The 18,299-nt window shown below is 41.9% G+C and overlaps 1 protein-coding gene across 2 annotated transcripts; it reads right to left on the reverse strand.

Moving 5' to 3' along the window:
* Positions 1-6,223: 6,223 nt before the first annotated feature.
* Positions 6,224-13,532, reverse strand: LOC113827778 (uncharacterized). Of its 2 annotated transcripts, none has more exons than XM_070142245.1 (6): positions 12,874-13,532; positions 9,545-9,771; positions 8,843-9,037; positions 8,346-8,438; positions 7,820-7,987; positions 6,224-7,495 (listed from the first exon to the last, which is right to left on the reverse strand). In XM_070142245.1, exons 1-6 carry the CDS (start codon positions 13,106-13,108, stop codon positions 7,283-7,285), a joined length of 1,131 nt encoding a protein of 376 aa, XP_069998346.1. In that variant the 5' UTR covers positions 13,109-13,532; the 3' UTR covers positions 6,224-7,282. The 2 variants fall into 2 exon arrangements, with proteins under 2 accessions (XP_069998346.1, XP_069998345.1); XM_070142244.1 differs by lacking the exon at positions 12,874-13,532 and adding an exon at positions 11,877-12,237.
* Between the last annotated feature and the right edge of the window lie 4,767 nt (positions 13,533-18,299).

The following is an 18,299-nucleotide window of genomic DNA, read 5'->3' on the forward strand; positions in this document are numbered from 1 at the left end:
TGATTGATTACACACATATACACATACTTATATATATGTGTGTGTATATAAACTGGGATAAAGAAATTTGCGTCGTTCACTGGTGGAACGCGAGGGCACCAGTTCCTAATAAGATCGGGCTGTCTGCCCCACACTCGACCTCACCCGACGAGGCAAGGATGGAGATCGCACCACGTGGCAAGGGTCACACGATGAACGAGGGCGAAGGTCACGGGACGCAAGGTCCAGCAATAGCAATGGTAACAGTAACAACGATAGTGACAGAAACAATAACGGTCATGGTAACAGAAACAGTAACAGGAATAACAACATTAGTAACATTAATAGAACTAATGATGGTAATGTAACCGCTACAGGTGTCAGGAGTGAGTTGCCATTTTTCCATTTCTGAGATTGGAGACTATTATAGCCGTGTTGCCATGTCTTGAATTTCCGATATTTTCTCAGGAATAAAAAAGTGTTATCACAACATTTTTACATGAATAATGCTCAAATATATATTGTATCTTACGAATGAACTACACGCTATGGCGAATAACAAAGGAAAGTAATAAAAAGCCAATATGAAAAGACATGTCATGAGAGTGTACTGTACACCCAACAACAAAAGCGGTGACGCCTCGCCAGACCTCGGAGAGATCTTGCCCTTCTTGCCCTGAAAGGAGGCCCGCGCTCAAACTACCAGGACATCATTAGGATGGCTCGAATGTGAAGAGGGAAAATACGGAAATTAGGCTGTGAAGTGCGATAATGACTGAAATATATATAATTTGATGAGTATAATGGAAACCTGCGATAAGAAATAAGTTATCGTATATTATTTCGAAAATTATCATGGCATCTTATCACATCGTTTTATTTTAATTCCTTATCACATTTTGTATATAAAACCCTTAAACGTTGTTGTAATTGATTATTCATATTCATATTCGTCAGAAGGAAATATCTTTCATTTGCATTATCCCAGAACCGTATATTAATATATGGCGCTGCATTATTCTAAGCAGCTACTCTCTCTCTCTCCCCAACTCTTAGCTATTTAGATAATGGTAAAATTTTGATATGTTATTTGGAAAATAGAATAATACTCATATCAATACTTCATACGCCATTACATTTTCCAAATATTTACAATTATTTCATTACCAAAAGTAACGAAATGTATATGTTAAAGAGAGATGAACAAATATCGAAAATAATGGGTTTCTTAAATAGTCTGGAGGGGGAACAACGACAAGGTGTTAAACATTAGCCACGGAAACGACATATGAAGGCGTAAGAATAGGTAGAGTCAAGGCTTAGGGAATATCTCCTTAGCCTTGGATAGAGTAAAGCTAGACTCGGCCCTTCGCGAGGTGAGTGAGCAAGCTTTGGGTAAATGCCTAATCTGATCAGGTCTAAAAACTGTCACCCAATAATTTGACACTAAATAATGTTAATAATGTGTTTATATATATATCTACAATTCGTCCTTTTATGTACAGCCAACAACGAAAGCAGACCTGCTGCCTCGCTAGACCTGGCTTGGATAGAGCATACCCTTCTTGACCTGAAAGGTGGTCCACATTCAAGCAATCTGGGCAGAGTTATGAAAGAGGGGAAGAGGATGATGGTGATCTAGATTCGCAAGGCAAAGCAAGAAGTGGGTGTTCTACTATGTCAAAGACTATATATAATCTTTGTCTATGTTTCAGTACCCCATCCACTCTCTCTCTCTCTCTCTCACAGTATGTCACACACTCTGTGTGTAATATTTGTGGGCGCGGATAATGTTTTGTCTAATATAGCGATTCTTGAGCTACCACAAAATTTATTTGGTAATGGGGTGTAAAGGTTTAGGCGTCGATTCCCTTGTTTTCCTTTTATTTCGTTTGGGTCCCTCCTACGAACCGCGACCTCCAGTCGCGTTCATGAATTGCGAAGCACGGTTTAGTTGGGGTAAGCTTGAGTGTGATAGGCCACTTAGCTCCGCCCCACGCAATCATATACTTATGGAAGGTATCTCGAGATACAAATTAATCTAAAGTACATTGTCAGCCAACTTAATTTCTTATATTGTTTCCGAAACTGATGGTGAAAATAAATGTGAAATAAGATGCTGTGAATGTGTGCGGCGATGCATTGCTATAATGATGGTGGGGTATAGAGGATGTAGGTGTTGCGAAACACACTATTAACATTATTTAGTGTCAAATTATTGGGTGACAGTTTTTAGACCTGGTCAGATTGGGCATTTACCAGCGAACCGCTTTCCCGGCTCACGCTTGCTCACTCACCTCGCGAAGGGCCGAGTCTAGCTTTACTCTCCGAGGTCTGGCGAGGCGTCACCGCTTTTGTTGTTGGGTGTACAGTACACTCTCATTACATGTCTTTTCATATTGGCTTTTTACTACTTTCGTATTTTGTTCGCCATAGCGTGTAGTTCATTCGGAAGACACGATATATATTTGAGCATTATTCACATAAAAATTACTTTTTTATTTCTGAGAAAAATATCGGAAATTCAAGACATGGCAACACGGCTATAATAGTCTCCAATCTCAGAAAAGGAAAAATGGCAACTCACTCCTGACACCTGTAGCGGTTACATTACCATCATTAGTTCTATTAATGTTACTAATGTTGTTATTCCTGTTACTGTTTCTGTTACCATGACCGTTATTGTTTCTGTCACTATCGTTGTTACTGTTACCATTGCTATTGCTGGACCTTGCGTCCCGTGACCTTCGCCCTCGTTCATCGTGTGACCCTCGCCACGTGGTGCGATCTCCATCCTTGCCTCGTCGGGTGAGGTCGAGTGTGGGGCAGACAGCCCGATCTTATTAGGAACTGGTGCCCTCGCGTTCCACCAGTGAATGACGTAAATTCCTTTATCCCAGTTTATATATACACACATATATATAAGTATGTGTATATGTGTGTAATCAATCATATATATATATATGTATATATATACATGTATATATGAATACATATGTATATATATACATATATATATGCATATATATGCGTGTATATATATATAAATACATATAAACATACATATACATATGTATATATAGATAAATAAATAACTATATACACATGTATATGCATATGTATATCCATGTATATATATATATATATGTGTGTGTGTGTGTGTGTGTGTGTGTGTGTGTTTGTGTGTGTGTGTGTGTGTGTGTGTATGTGTATGTGTGTGTATGTCTGTGTGTGTGTGTGTGTGTGTGTGTGTGTGTGTGTGTGTGTGTGTGTGTGTGTGTGTGTGTGTGGGCACACACACTCACACACTCACACACACACATACACACACACACACACATATATATATGCATATATATGCGTATATATGTATATGTATATATATACATACATACATACATACATATATATATATATATATATATATATATATATATATATATATATATATATATATGCGTGTGCACACACGCACGAGCACACATGCATTTGTATAGATACACACACACACACGCACACACACACATATATATATATGCAACACATTTGGCAAATCTACCACGCTGAAAGAAGTAAAGAAAACCCACTATGCACATAAAAGTTTAGTGAAAGATAATCATGTGATTTTTTCCTTTTACATTAAGCAACAAACAACTGGTTCAGCTCCCGCTTATATACCTCACTTCAAGGGGCGTTCGTGACAAGAGCAGAAAAGATATGACTGGGTAATAACCTATATCTAACTAACCTTTTCGGTCCTCCATCTTCATCTTCATCAGAACACGGCGCGAGTCTCTCAATGTAACATTGCGAATGGTATACCCTCAAATGGTAGATTAATCCATTCTTATTCACAGTTTTCTATACTGTACAACTGTTGCCTTGCATGGCTATCGTCCTCCAGCTGAGTAACTACTAAGAATGGTCACACACAGGAAGCCTCTGATTACCACTGGTAGTTCTCTTCTAATAACAAAACAACAACAGATAATTGAAAAACAAATCGTCAAAAGAATGTAGAAATTCATACCTCAGAGAGGCCTTTAGAGAGCATTGTCAAAAAAAAAAAAGATAAAACAAATAAATAAATAAATAGATAAACTGAAACACAAGTAACTACCGAGCAGGTCGTACATAAAGATAATTAGGTGGTTACCGGTCGGATTAATTGGTCAGCGTTCGTTGAGAAAGAAAGCAACTCATATGCGAGGTATGGGCAAGTGCAGGGAGGGCATCTGACACTGAGACGAGGGAGTAATGGTGGTACTTGTAGCGTCCTGTTTTCATGGTCGTATCACATAACACAATACCCATATCATTTTGTTTTTACACCACCGATTCCAACAGGTCTACAATCGTGAAAATGACGAAGTGATATTAGAACATGCCCTCATTGCCCACATACACATCCCATGCTGTTATTATGTCGTCTTTGTGTATATATACCTCTTGTTGTACTCAAAATGTTTACTAAAATTATTATATTCTGATATTTTAGTTCTTAGTTGTCCTACCTCCATAACCTCTTACCAAAAGTTTGGGTTGTACAAACATTATATTGATGTTTAAATGTCATAATGTTTTATGATTACTCAGCAATCGTCTCCTTATCACGAAGCTTTATTCTTCTAAACACCATAATTTTCTTCTCGCATACAACAACGTATAAGGTTCCCTTTGTTTCCTCGTCACAAACGGTTAAGTGACCATTTGTTTCAAAACTTGCGCGAATTCAGTCTTCCGTGTTTTCCGATGTGAGTTGTTTCAAAACGAAGTTTGTTCATAACAGTTTATGTGCAGTCGAGACACACTGCTTGCCCGCATCTGTAACACCTCAACCATGTCTGTCTTTGTATTAGGTACTATACTCTCGCAGTATCAAAGTTTAACATCTGCGACGACTCCACCACCTCAAAATCCAAACAAGTGCCTTAGCACCATCAAAACGGGGAATTCAGTTCAGTTAGATTTGCGAAGAGATGCTTCACCCAGGCCTTTTCTCTAGAGTGGCCCGGCCAGTGTCAACTATTTCTAGTTAACTCATGTGCAAACGGGGAAGCAACATCCGCCACTTTATTACAGTGCAGAGTAGAACGGCGAGGGAGGGACTTCGACAGGAACGTCGATCGGCAATAGAGCGTCAGGGAATCGAGATCGTGAGGTTCGACCACTGCTTGCCAACAGATGCGAAAGAGAGGTTGGCCTTAGTGCAGGTGAATGAGAGGGGTCTTGTCTTGTTTTATTGTTAAATGTAGATGTATGACCCCCAAGAGACTCCCTGGGTGCCAAGGGCGGAGTGGTGATGAGCTAGACCCTGTGTCTTGGTCTGTCTGTCGTCTCCATCCTCCTCTCTGTCTGACGAGATGTGTCTTTGTATGCGATGGCTCCACTTGAGGCAGGTGCTTGCTCCTGCCCACTGGAGTGCGAGATTCATTTATCCGTGACAAAGGGGGATGACTTCACAGGGCTTGCTCGAGGTGGAGATTTAGGTCGCCCGGAAGGCATTCATATTGGGTCAGTTCGTCTTGGGTGTGGAAGGTGCAAAGCAGTTGCTTCCTTTAGTGAATGTAGACCCAGGAAGACTTCGACAGAAAAGCACAGCCTTTATTTCAGCCAGGGACAGATATGTAGAATGATATTGTTTATATATATATATATATATATATATATATATATATATATATATATATATATATATATATATATATACACGCACATATATATGTGTGTATGTTTGAGAGAGAGAGAGGGTATGTGTGTGTGTGTGTGCATGCACGGACCTTCTGGTAGCTGCCATACCGACATGTTCTAATTAAATCTGCTTCCATGTGCCATGTTAGTGGCTGGGTTGGGCTTCTTTTTGCAAATAGGTGAATAATAATGCCCAATGATCACTGGCTAACAACGGGACAACTTTCGCAGTGCTTGGGAGTGTGTGGATTGTACAGAGATATACAATCTAATTTGTCGCCTAGGTAATGAGTGTGACAGTAACCTCTGTGATAACTGAATATTATAGTACTAAGAATAAGTACAAAGCAAAACTCCAAGGTTTTAATGTCACATTCTCAATATTGGGTTTACTTTAAGAACTTATTTCTCAATATCATTCATAATTTGTAACAAAATCACATTCAGACCTTTAAAAGGGTTTTCAAACAGGTTACTTCAAAATTTAATCAATACTCTTGTTACAGAGAATGATGGAAATAGGTAACTGCCAAGGTTAAATTAAATTTACATAGAAAGTCGAAAATTTAATAATGGTTAATCAATTCAGTAAAATCACCACCAATACATATTTACAAGAAAGAAATATGAGAACAATAACAAAACAATCAGGCGATGAGTCTAGGTTTATCATAAAACTTATCAGTAGCCATGATAATACCTTGACTTGTGGCTAGAATATACAAAATGCAGTTTATTATTGTAAGATTACCTTGAGCATACACTCAAATTCCAAATCTTCAAAAAGAACCAATAACTGGCTAAAATCCTGAACACTACACAAAGCACGTCCGTCTTAACCGCCAACCAACAACAATCTGCCGGTCGGTTGTAAACAGAGACGATCATCGCTTTACTTGACTGGCATATGTAATTTCTTTAGGAAAATCTATATACTAAAGACTGCGTTTTCTTATTATCAAAGTTATATGCCCAATAAAGGCACAGCTTTTTATACATCACTATAAACACTGAAATTCAATATTATACATTATACATTCAATATACAATTTACTCAAATATCTCTGGTTACAGCCTTTATTGCCTATGTAACTAGTAATATCAGGAACAGATTTATTGTTAATCTATTTGTTAGCGGATGGCAAAAAAATACAGAGTACCACGACTTCTGACAACTGATTACCCATCAGTAGAATACCAATACAAATACACATGAAAATGAGTCTTTTCAAAGGTCATAATAGGTGTATGGGATCATTGATGATTTGGAGATAATCATAATAAGCCTTACCGTTTATATCTATTGTGATTCCCTCCAAGCTCAGGAGAGGATGACAGAGAGAGGGATTCAGTTCAGTTCAGCTTCGCCCGGGACTTTTCTCTAGGGTGGCTCGGCCTGTGTTAACTTTTTCTAGTTGACTCATGTTTTCTTTGAGCTGTATGCTTAGCGCGGAGGCTGGATTGCAAGCAAGCGATCCAGCTGCCACGGCGTATGCATTTGGCCTACCCGAGAGAGAGAGAGAGAGAGAGAGAGAGAGAGAGAGAGAGAGAGAGAGAGGGAGAGAGAGAGAGAGAGAGAGAGAGAGAGAGAGAGAGAGAGAACAAGGAATTATCATTTATGTCCTATCAGTGGTTCATAAGGCGCCAAGTTATCGACAGCGCCCTCGTCTCCAGGGCGGGCGAGGACCCATCTCGGATGCTGGTGGAGGAAGAAGTAGTCGTGGTTGTCCCTCCGGTAGAAGGAGAAGCCCTTGCTCTCCACCAGACGCACGAAGGCCTGGCTGTCCTCTGGGTCTCCTGACGTCCAGTGCTCCACCACCAGCACCTGCGGGAGGAGTTGAGGTGCAAACAGTTCCTTGGGAGCCTTTGGATAATCTAGCACAATGTAAGTTTTGCACAGTCTGTCTTCATGTAAACAGGACACAGTTATTCATGGAAAAGATCACGTTTGTTAGTTATATGTAACAGGGCACGTTTGTTATCTAGAAGGAACAAGGCACGTCTATTATCTACATGTAATATCTCTGTATAACAGGGTACGCCTGTTATCTCTATGTAGGACAGACGACACACTATACCCCCTATCCTTTGTGTCTGAAAAAAATATTTTCTATATATAGTCAACACAGGAGCCGTCAACGGATCTGACCTCGACGTGCACCCTGTCGAACGGGAACCACTGCAAGACGGGCACTTCGGCGTTCTCGATGTCGAGGGAAAACAGGTCGATCTGGGTCACGTTGAGGGCGGAGAGAATGCTGATGGCAGGCACGCAGTTGACCTCCACCACTGAGCCGCTGTCGAGTCCTCCATTTTGCTAGGACATGGGAAAGAAAGGTTTGGTAGGATATGGGGAAGGAATTTTTTCACCATCGATTTCTCTCTCAACTTCTTTCTTTCTCGTTATCAGTCTCTCTCTCCTCCCTCTTTCACCTCCCCCTTTCCTCTCTCTCTCTCTCTAACACACACACACACACATACACGCACACTCACTCACTCTCTCACACACACACATCTCTCTATATATATATAGTTCATCAAATCAAAATTCTCTCTCGTTCACTACTTCCCTCCTCTCCTCTCTTATTTTCTCTCTCGCTCCCTCCCTCCCTCTCTCCCCCCGGAACTCGCACCAACCCGACTACTACCACCCGAAAGTGGGATCGTGTCCTTACGTAGTTCTCCAGGTGTTCCTTCAGAAGACCACTTCGGGACGCTGCGATGAGACTCTGCCAGGGGTCAGCGCCCGTGTGGACCCAGAACTCTGTCTAGAAGGGACACCGAGAGTCTTAGTAGGAGGGTGGTTAATGAGTCAAAGTTAAGAGGGTGGTTAATGTGGCAATGTATTGTACCTACAGATCATGCGTGACTGGGAAGGCGAATTTATCCCATGCCATTCTTATATATGCTGTTTATATGTATATAATATATACCCACACACACACACATTTATATACATATTATATATACACATATATGTGCACAAAGCATTCAGTAAAACTCCTATAAATGAGCCAAAAAATAAATTCACACTCATCTGAACTGGAAGTATTTAAAAAAAGATATTATTACTAAATCACTGAACCATCCTCACAGCGTTGCATTAACGTACATCAACGGAGTCAAACCTATCTTTTTTTTCAAAGAGAGTATTGCCAAACCTCCGAATCACCTTCACTGGGTAAGGCTTGGTGCCGAGGCAGAGGTCCGTGGCCCACGCCCTCCTGTGGCGCGTGAGGAGCGACTCGAAGAACACGGGGTTGGGCTCCACCAGGAGGCCGGTCCAGCCCAGGTCCCTCTCCAGGAAGAACGTGTTGGACTGGTAGTAGCCGTCCAGCGCCCCCGCCTCCAGGAAGAAGCCGCCGCGCTGGAAGGGACGGGAATCAGTGAGAGGCGTTGGGAACATATCCGGAAATGAGCGAGTGCACATGTAATTATTTTTTTCATGGTTCTTTAATTGGTATTTTTCTTTCTCTTTCTGTCTCTATCTCTAACTCTCCCTCTTTCTTCCTATCGCTTTCTTTCCATGTCCCCTTGTCTTCCTGTCTCATCCCCTACCACCCTTTTTCTTCCCCCTCTCTCTCCCTCCATTTTCCCCTCCCTCTCTCTCTCCCTTTCTTTCTCTCCTTACCTCTCGCCTCTCCTCCCTTCCCTCTTTCTCTTTCCCTCCCTTCCACCTCCGCCCATCTTCCCATCCCTCTCCCTCCGCCTTCATCTTCCCTGCCCCTTCCTCCATCCCTCTCCCCTCTCCCCCCTTTCCTCTTTCTCTTTCCCTCCCTTCCACCTCCCCCATCTTCCCTCCTCCTCTCTCCCTTTCCTCCATCCCTCTACCCCCTACCCCCTTCCTCTCCCCTCCCTCCCCTTCCCTACTCACCTTGCCCCGTAGCACATCCAGAATTCCCTGGTGAACCCTCTGCCAGTACTGAAGCCTCGTGAAGTCGACATTCTTCCCGAGGTCGAGGTTATAAGGCAGGTCTGAAGGAGGATGTAGGTGCTCCTCCTTGACCCACGCTATCACTCTCGGGTCCTCAGCCTCGAGGGGTCCTGCGAGGCGGATTTTCCAGTCTTGGGTAGCGTCCTCCGACTGGATTTTCGAAGTACCTTTTTTTTTTTTTGGGGGGGGGGGGAGATTGGAGCGATAGGATTAGGATTTGAAGGATTAGTTAGCGTTTGGTCGTCGATTCTGGGATTGGTCTGAGGTTGTGATTATGAAAGGGCAAAGCAGTTACATATTTTTTATATGAATATCGTTATGATATATTTCATGATCATAATTGGAACGAAAAGATGAACTTTTCACTCTCGATTATTGATGATGATTATGCAGGCGAAGAGAAGCAAACTTTGGTGATTTTATTTATCAATATCATCATCGTTAAGGCTTATTGCAATGGTTAAAATGACGGTGATACTATTTGTATTGACGTAAATGATACTGGCAATTATGGTAAACACTCATTTCATTATCGTTGTGCTAATTATCTGTCTCATTATTCTTATCAATATCTTCCTATCAGGATTATCACCGTTATTCACACCAATGCTACGATAATTCTCATTATCTTCATTACCACATTCCCAACAAGAAAAAAATCGTTTCTAAAGTCAACTAAGAGTCAAAACATTACCTAATAAATCTATGAGTTAAAAATGATTCTATGATAAGTAAATTCCATATCTACTTGGTGTCCGTCCGTTGCAAATATCTGCTTGTACCAATATATCTATATCGATATGCCTTTGCTATCTCCACATAAACGTAAATGTTTATGTGTGTGCATGCCCTGTCCACATGCACCTATACATGCAAGTATGAACATAAAGCAGAAAGAACGATATCTTGGATGGCTGTTCTACAGGGGTGTTCAATATCTTAACATGAAGATTGTTAAAATTTGATAATTTTTCACGCTCCTCGCTACCCTTCTCTTTCGCTGTTTCTCTCGCTCTATTTTTATTCCTTGTTCTCCTCTCTCTCTCTCTCTCTGGTTTTCTTTCTCTCCCCTTTTCTCGTCTTCTCTCGATCTTTCTCTCTCTCTTCATCTCGGTTTCTCGGGTTCTCTCCCTCGTAATCCCATTCTCAATTTGTTTTCTCTCTCTCCATCACTCTCCTTGTACATTCTCTCTCCCGCTCTCTGTCTGTCTAGTTCAAATCCCGCAGGCTCCGATATACTAGCAGTCTCTGCATCAATATTGAGAAATGCCAAAGCAATTTTTCACAGAATGAGACTATTTTCACTGTATATGACAAATTATCAACACCATTGCCCGTGCAGACCGATGTGGTGCGTTTTATCCTACTCCCAAGTATTGCATTGCTGACATTTTTTTTCTTGCTTCTGTTGTAGAGGTTGGAGCACCTACAGGTAACCCGGTCCATTAGAGTAAGCATTCAGTAATGATGAATCAGTTGAGAGAGCTCTAATAAAGCTGCAGTGTGTGCAGTCCTCCGGGGAGCACATAGAGAAAATGCCATAAATTCGCTCGCTGCCAAGTGGCACTCAGATGCTACAGGCTATGAGCTACTACTCCTTCCTCCAAATACAAAAAGACATACCGAAGTCATACTGCACATATTAAGACTAAGTTACCCATGCGCTTGGCAAATTGTTGATGACGAGACTGCCAGGTTATGCAAACACTAACGCCACCCTGTTACATGCAGAATTATGAACACCCACAATTTCTAAGACAGGGACCACCCACCACAGACGCCGGGCTGGTAAAAGGGGTTTGCCACATGCTTACTCCGTGGCAGTTGGATCGCTTGCTCGCAATTCAGCCACCCCGATACAGTTCAAAGAAAACACATGTTAACTAGAAATAGTTGACACAGGCCAGGCCACTCTAGAGAAAGGCTCGGGCGAAGCATGACCGCAAATCTAACTGAACTGATTTTTTCTCTCTCTCCCTAGTTCTATCGTTATCTTTGAAGCTAATTTATTGATTGCTTTCTCGTCTTTTCTCTTACTCTTTTTCTCGCCCTTATTTCCTCTTGCTCTCGATATCACTCATTTTCTTCCTATTGTCCTCACTCTTTCTCCTTCGTGCTCTCACTCTCATTCTCGCATGTTTTCTTGTTTCTCTTTTTTTCCTCGCACATTCTCTTGCTCTTTCCGTTACCTTTTCTCCCTCGTTCCCGCACACTCTATCTCGTTCCCAGCACAAATCCCTTCACACATACTCTGTCTCTATCCAACACCAACCTCTATCCCCGCGAACAGGCGAAATTGGGCGAAACTGGCTGCGAACTTGGCCCCTTACTTGGCCACTGATGTCAAGGCCATTTCCGAAGAGCAGATTCAGCGTCAGGAAGCAACCGGCAAGCATCAGCAGAAATCCACGCCATGGTTTCGAACACACTGACTGTGCCATGCAGGGAATATGGCGGACGGATTGAAACATTACTGAACGGCGGGAGGATGCAGCGTTGCAGAGCGGCATATAAAAATAAAGTCACAAACGAGGAGAGGAAGTAAAGAATGGAAAGAGTTGTATTAATAGAAATTTCTTTGATATCTTTCCTTCTGCGTTATTCTTGGTCGCCTCTTTGTTTTCCTTTGTGCCTTGTTTTCGTGATTTTAAACTTCGTTCTACTCGTTTGGAGACTTTCGTTAGTCTAGACAGCATTGCATTTACGAAACGGTGTAAGGGAAACTTATCTCCTGAATTGTTTTAGTAATACCTCCCCCCTCCCCCTCCCCCCCGCTTTTCCCTGCTACCTAATTTTCGCAATACACTTTCAATACACGTTATTGGGGGTCCTCGCCCCTTTTCCTTGCGGAAACACCCTTCTAAAAATTGGAAGTGGATACTTTTTTTCTGGAAGTGTTTCATTTATCAAAAACTTTAATCAGCAACAAGTTTTTAAAAGTTATTCCCCTTTTAACACGGAGGGCTCACTATTTCTTTTATTTCTTTGCCTAAAAATTAAGAAAATATTTCAAAATATTTGGTACTAAAAGGCAGAAATTTTCTAATCAAATTTAAAAACTTTTATCGCAGTGACTGAATGTACATTCAAGTGTGGTCGGGACCGGATCCACACTGCCCCCCCCCCCTCTGGTAGCTCCGCTTTGACTACCAATGCACATAAATCACCCCAGTAAAGCACTGTTACGCGCACGCAAGTACATGTAACCGTCAAATTTCAAATAATCGAACTGACACAAGCAATCGAATTGCTAAATCGTTGACACTTACCTTGTTGTGGCAAAAGCCGGCGAGTCGTAATGGCAACACCGTCGGGTATGACGTCATCGCCCCTGCCCGGGCCCGCAACGTCATCGTTCCTATCCAGGCGCGTAACGTCATAATTCCTGAACAGCAAATCTAAGCTGATGTAAAGTACTGCCATGAGCAAGACGGCAGAACGCCATGCTGATCGTCTCTTGCTGCCTTCCATGCAGCGCAGAATCGTGAGAGGAGACGAACACATTATGGTTAAAATAACGAGGCAGAAGGAAGATTATCCGTGGCGAGTGGTGTTGCCTCCGGACTTATTTTGAAAAATTTTCCCTCGTTTGGTAATTACAATATCTGGAACCCCGGTAGATATTTTTTTATTATTTACTTCTTCCTCCAGGTTAATAGTCCGCAACACGTCCAAGCAACAGCAATATCGGGATCATTCGTTCACATCCACAGCCGCACTCTCCGTCCCGCAGCGAAATCTGCCGATGAACCGCTCGAGTTGATTATAAATATTTTCCTTTTATAACTCTCGATGAGCTATGTGGCGGAAAGGACGAAAAAGGCTTAGAGGGAGGTCGTCGATCAGTTTATCTTCGCACTCTCGCCTTTAGTGTGTATAATAACGAAACTGTTTACATCGGACTCGGTCTGCCCATTACACTCATAATCACCTGATTATGCTATATCTCATTATCTTATGTCCACCATTTACGCCACCAGTTCATGCGCATGTAAATCTAATAACACTAGCACAAAGATCCAACAGAACAGCAGGACGCTTGTGACGGAGAGCATCTGGGAAAGGGAATAATGACTCGAGGAATAAAACAGTATATAAGGTCTTCCTTATAGTTAAAAATAGGCACAGCGGTCAGTTGCGTAAGGTGGGGTAAGGACCTCCCCCCTCCCCCACGGGCTTATCGCCTCTCTGGTATTTTGCCGCATTTCTTCATTATTTTCAAGTAATCAGCTGATCAGGCTGTCAGCGCCATCGCTCTGCACTTCTGGAAACTAATGACATCGACAAAGGCCTCGCATACTGGAAAATGGAGGACAATTTTCGATTTGGAATCATTTAAAAGCAAAGAAGACTGCTGTATGTTGTCTTGATTATATAGCTCTTCATTTTATCAATCCTTTATTCATGGTTGGAGAATACTAATATTCAGTACATGGCAACATGAGGTCTGCCTCAAGGAATTATGGCGTTCCCGCTAAGACATGAAGGCGCCACAGGGATGGGAAAGAGGCCAACCTAGGAAAAACAAGACTTGGACGTTTGTAGCAGGAGCCAAATGAATCATGCGAAGAAATGCTAGTGACCCATACAAGCAATGGAAAATGGTCCTTATCGGCCTATCTACAGTAGTTGCATGGCGCCTTGCACATGATTTTCAACACACTCCAAAAATGGCTGGAACCGATTTGCGGGATTCATAAAGCGACACCCATAGTTATCAGTTCGGAAGCCAGAGGCAACACATATTGCAAGGGCAGTTGCATTCGTTCGTACCGCATTCCTTCATGCTTTTCGTCAAGTTTTAGCAGTGGGAATTAGTCCACGGCAACTATGGAACATGGACGAAACAGGAATGTCAAAAGTTCAGAAGCCTCTCAGTGTAGTGGCAACAAAGGAGTCAAGATCTGTAGGGAAAATGACTAGCGGCGAACGTGGCAAAACGACTGTTTTATGTGCTGGGAATGGTCGTGGGACATTCACTCCTCCAGTGTTCACTTTTTCTAAGAGGTTTTCCGAGGCCTTTGAATGGAGGACCCCTGGATGCATCGGAATATTCGCTTCTAATGGATGGACGGACGGCGATTGCGTCATGGAACGGCTGCGTCACTTTGTTACACGCCAAACCAACCCAACAGGACAAACACATAATCTAGATGGTCACGACAGCCACAAGACCCTAAAGGCTATTGATTTTGCCAGATAATTATATTATGATAACTCACAAAGTGGAGCCATTTGACATATCTTACTTCCAGTCATGTAAGGCAGCTTACAATGGAGGTGCAAACAAATGGATGGTTTCCAATGCGGGTAAAATAATAGGCCGGGTCACTCCAGACAAAAAGGCCCGAGCGAAGATAGACTTAGCAAAACGAAATAAACTGATTATTCTTATCAATATCTTGAAGTTATCAAGATTATCACCGTTATCCACACCAATGCTACGATAATTCTCATTATCATCATTACCACATTCCCGTAAAGAAAAACAATAAAAAAACGTTTCTAAAGTCAACGAAGAGTCAAAACATTATCTAATAAATCTATGACTTAAAAAAATGATTCTACAGTAAATAAATTCCATATCTATTTGGTGTCCGTCCGTTGCAAATATATGTTTGTACGAATATATTTATATCCATATGCCTTTGCTATCTCCACATAAACGTAAATGTTTATGTGTGTGCATGCCCTGTCCACATGCACCTATACATGCAAGTATGAACATATAGCAGAGAGAACGATATCTTGGATGGCTGTTCTACAGGGGTGTTCAAGATCTTAAAATGTAGATAAGCAGTCTGTAGGTTCTATTAAAATTTGATAATTTTTTCACGCTCCCTCGCTACCCTTCTCTGTCGCTGTTACTCTCTCGCTCTCTTTTTCTTCCTTGTTCTCTCTCTCTCTCTCTCTCTCTCTCTGGTTTTCTTTCTCTCCTCTTTTCTCGTTTTCTCTCGTTCTTTCTCTCTCTCTCTTCATTTCGTTTTCTCGGGTTTTCTCCCTCCTAATCCCATTCTCACTTTTTTTCTCTCTCTCCGCAACACTTTTCTTGTACATTCTCTCTCTCCCGCTCTCTGTCTGTCTCGTTCACATCCCGCAGGCTCCGATATACTAGCAGTCTCTGCATCAATATTGAGAAATGCTAAAGCAATTTTTCACAGAATGAGACATTTTCACTGTATATGACAAATTATCAACACCATTGCCCGTGCAGACCGATGTGGCGCGTTTTATCCTACTCCTAAGTATTGCATTGCTGATATATATATATATATATATATATATATATATATATATATATATATATATATATATTTTTTTTTTTTTTTTTTTTTTTTTTTTTTTTTTTTACAGGTAACCCGGCCCATTAGAGTAAACATTCAGTAATGATGAATCAGTTGAGAGCTCTAATAAAGCTGATTCAGTCCGAGCTACATCTGTTTTGTGCCCCTTTGAAGATTGCCTTTGATTTTGTTTTTTGCTTTCTTTCTCGTGGTTTTTCTTTGTTTTATTTTTTCTCTCGCTCGCGCTCTTTCCCTCGTTCTCTTTGAAGCTCATTTATTGATTGCTTTCTCGCTTTTTCTCTTACTCTTTTTCTCGCCCTTATTTCCTCTTGCTCTCGTTATCACTTATTTTCTTCCTATTTTCCTCACTCTTTCTCCCTCGTGCTCTCACTCTCATTCTCGCATATTTTCTTGCTCTTTCTCTTTTTTCCTCGCACTCCTGCTCTCCTCGCACATTCTCTTGCTCTTTCCCATACCTTTTCTCCCCCTCTCTCACTTTTTTACCTCGTTCCCAGCACAAATCCCTTCACACACATACTCTGTCTCTATCCAACACCAACCTCTATCCCCGCGAATAGGCGAAATTGGGCGAAACTGGCTGCGAACTTGGCCCCTAAATTGGCCACTGATGTCAAGGCCATTTCCGAAGAGCAGATTCAGCGTCAGGAAGCAACCGGCAAGCATCAGCAGAAATCCACGCCATGGTTTCGAACACACTGACTGGGCCATGCAGGGAATATGGCGGACGGATTGAAACATTACTGAACGGCGGGAGGATGCAGCGTTGCAGAGCGGCATATAAAAATAAAGTCACAAACGAGGAGAGGAAGTAAAGAATGGAAAGAGTTGTATTAATAGAAATTTCTTTGATATCTTTCCTTCTGCGTTATTCTTGGTCGCCTCTTTGTTTTCCTTTGTGCCTTGTTTTCATGATTTTAAACTTCGTTCTATTCGTTTGGAGACTTTCGTTAGTCTAGACAGCATTGCATTTACGAAACGGTGTAAGGGAAACGTATCTCCTGAATTGATTTAGTAATACCTCCCCCCTCCCCCTCCCCCCCGCTTTTCCCTGCTACCTAATTTTCGCAATACACTTTCAATACACGTTATTGGGGGTCCTCGCCCCTTTTCCTTGCGGAAACACCCTTCTAAAAATTGGAAGTGGATACTTTTTTCTGGAAGTGTTTCATTTATCAAAAACTTTAATCAGCAACAAGTTTTTAAAAGTTATTCCCCTTTTAACACGGAGGGCTCACAATTTGTCTTTTATTTCTTTGCCTAAAAATTAAGAAAATATTTCAAAATATTTAGTACTAAAAGGCAGAAATTTTCTAATCAAATTTAAAAACTTTTATCGCAGTGACTGAATGTACATTCAAGTGTGGTCGGGACCGGATCCACACTGCCCCCCCCCCTCTGGTAGCTCCGCTTTGACTACCAATGCACATAAATCACCCCAGCAAAGCACTGTTACGCGCACGCAAGTACATGTAACCGTTAAATTTCAAATAATCGAACTGACACAAGCAATCGAATTGATAAATCGTTGACACTTACCTTGTTGTGGCAAAAGCCGGCGAGTCGTAATGGCAACACCGTTGGCTATGACGTCATCGCCCCTGCCCGGGCCCGCAACGTCATCGTTCCTATCCAGGCGCGTAACGTCATAATTCCTGAACAGCAAATCTAAGCTGATGTAAAGTACTGCCATGAGCAAGACGACAGAACGCCATGCCGTTCGTCTCTTGCTGCCTTCCATGCAGCGCAGAATCGTGAGAGAAGACGAACACAATAACGGCTAAAATAACGAGACTGAAGGAAGATTATCCGTGGCGAATGGTGTTGCCTCCGGACTTATTTTGAAAATTTCCCGTTTGGTAATTACAATATCTGGAACCCCGGTAGATAATTTTTTATGATTTACTTCTTCCTCCAGGTTAATAGTCCGCAACACGTCCAAGCAACAGTAATATCGGGATCATTCGTTCACATCCACAGCGCGCACTCTCCGTCCCGCAGCGAAATCTGCCGATGAACCGCTCGAGTTGATTATAAATATTTTCCTTTTATAACTCTCGATGAGCTATGTGGCGGAAAGGACGAAAAAGGCTTAGAGGGAGGTCGTCGATCAGTTTATCTTCGCACTCTCGCCTTTAGTGTGTATAATAACGAAACTGTTTACATCGGACTCGGTCTGCCCATTACACTCATAATCACCTGATTATGCTATATCTCTCATTATCTTATGTCCACCATTTACGCCACCAGTTCATGCGCATGTAAATCTAATAACACTAGCACAAAAATCCAACAGAACAGCAGGACACTTGTGACGGAGAGCATCTGGGAAAGGGAATAATGACTCGAGGAATAAAACAGTATATAAGGTCTTCCTTATAGTTAAAAATAGG

This window comes from Penaeus vannamei, chromosome 29, assembly GCF_042767895.1.
Source record: "Penaeus vannamei isolate JL-2024 chromosome 29, ASM4276789v1, whole genome shotgun sequence".
In the NCBI taxonomy this organism is placed as follows: domain Eukaryota; kingdom Metazoa; phylum Arthropoda; class Malacostraca; order Decapoda; family Penaeidae; genus Penaeus; species Penaeus vannamei.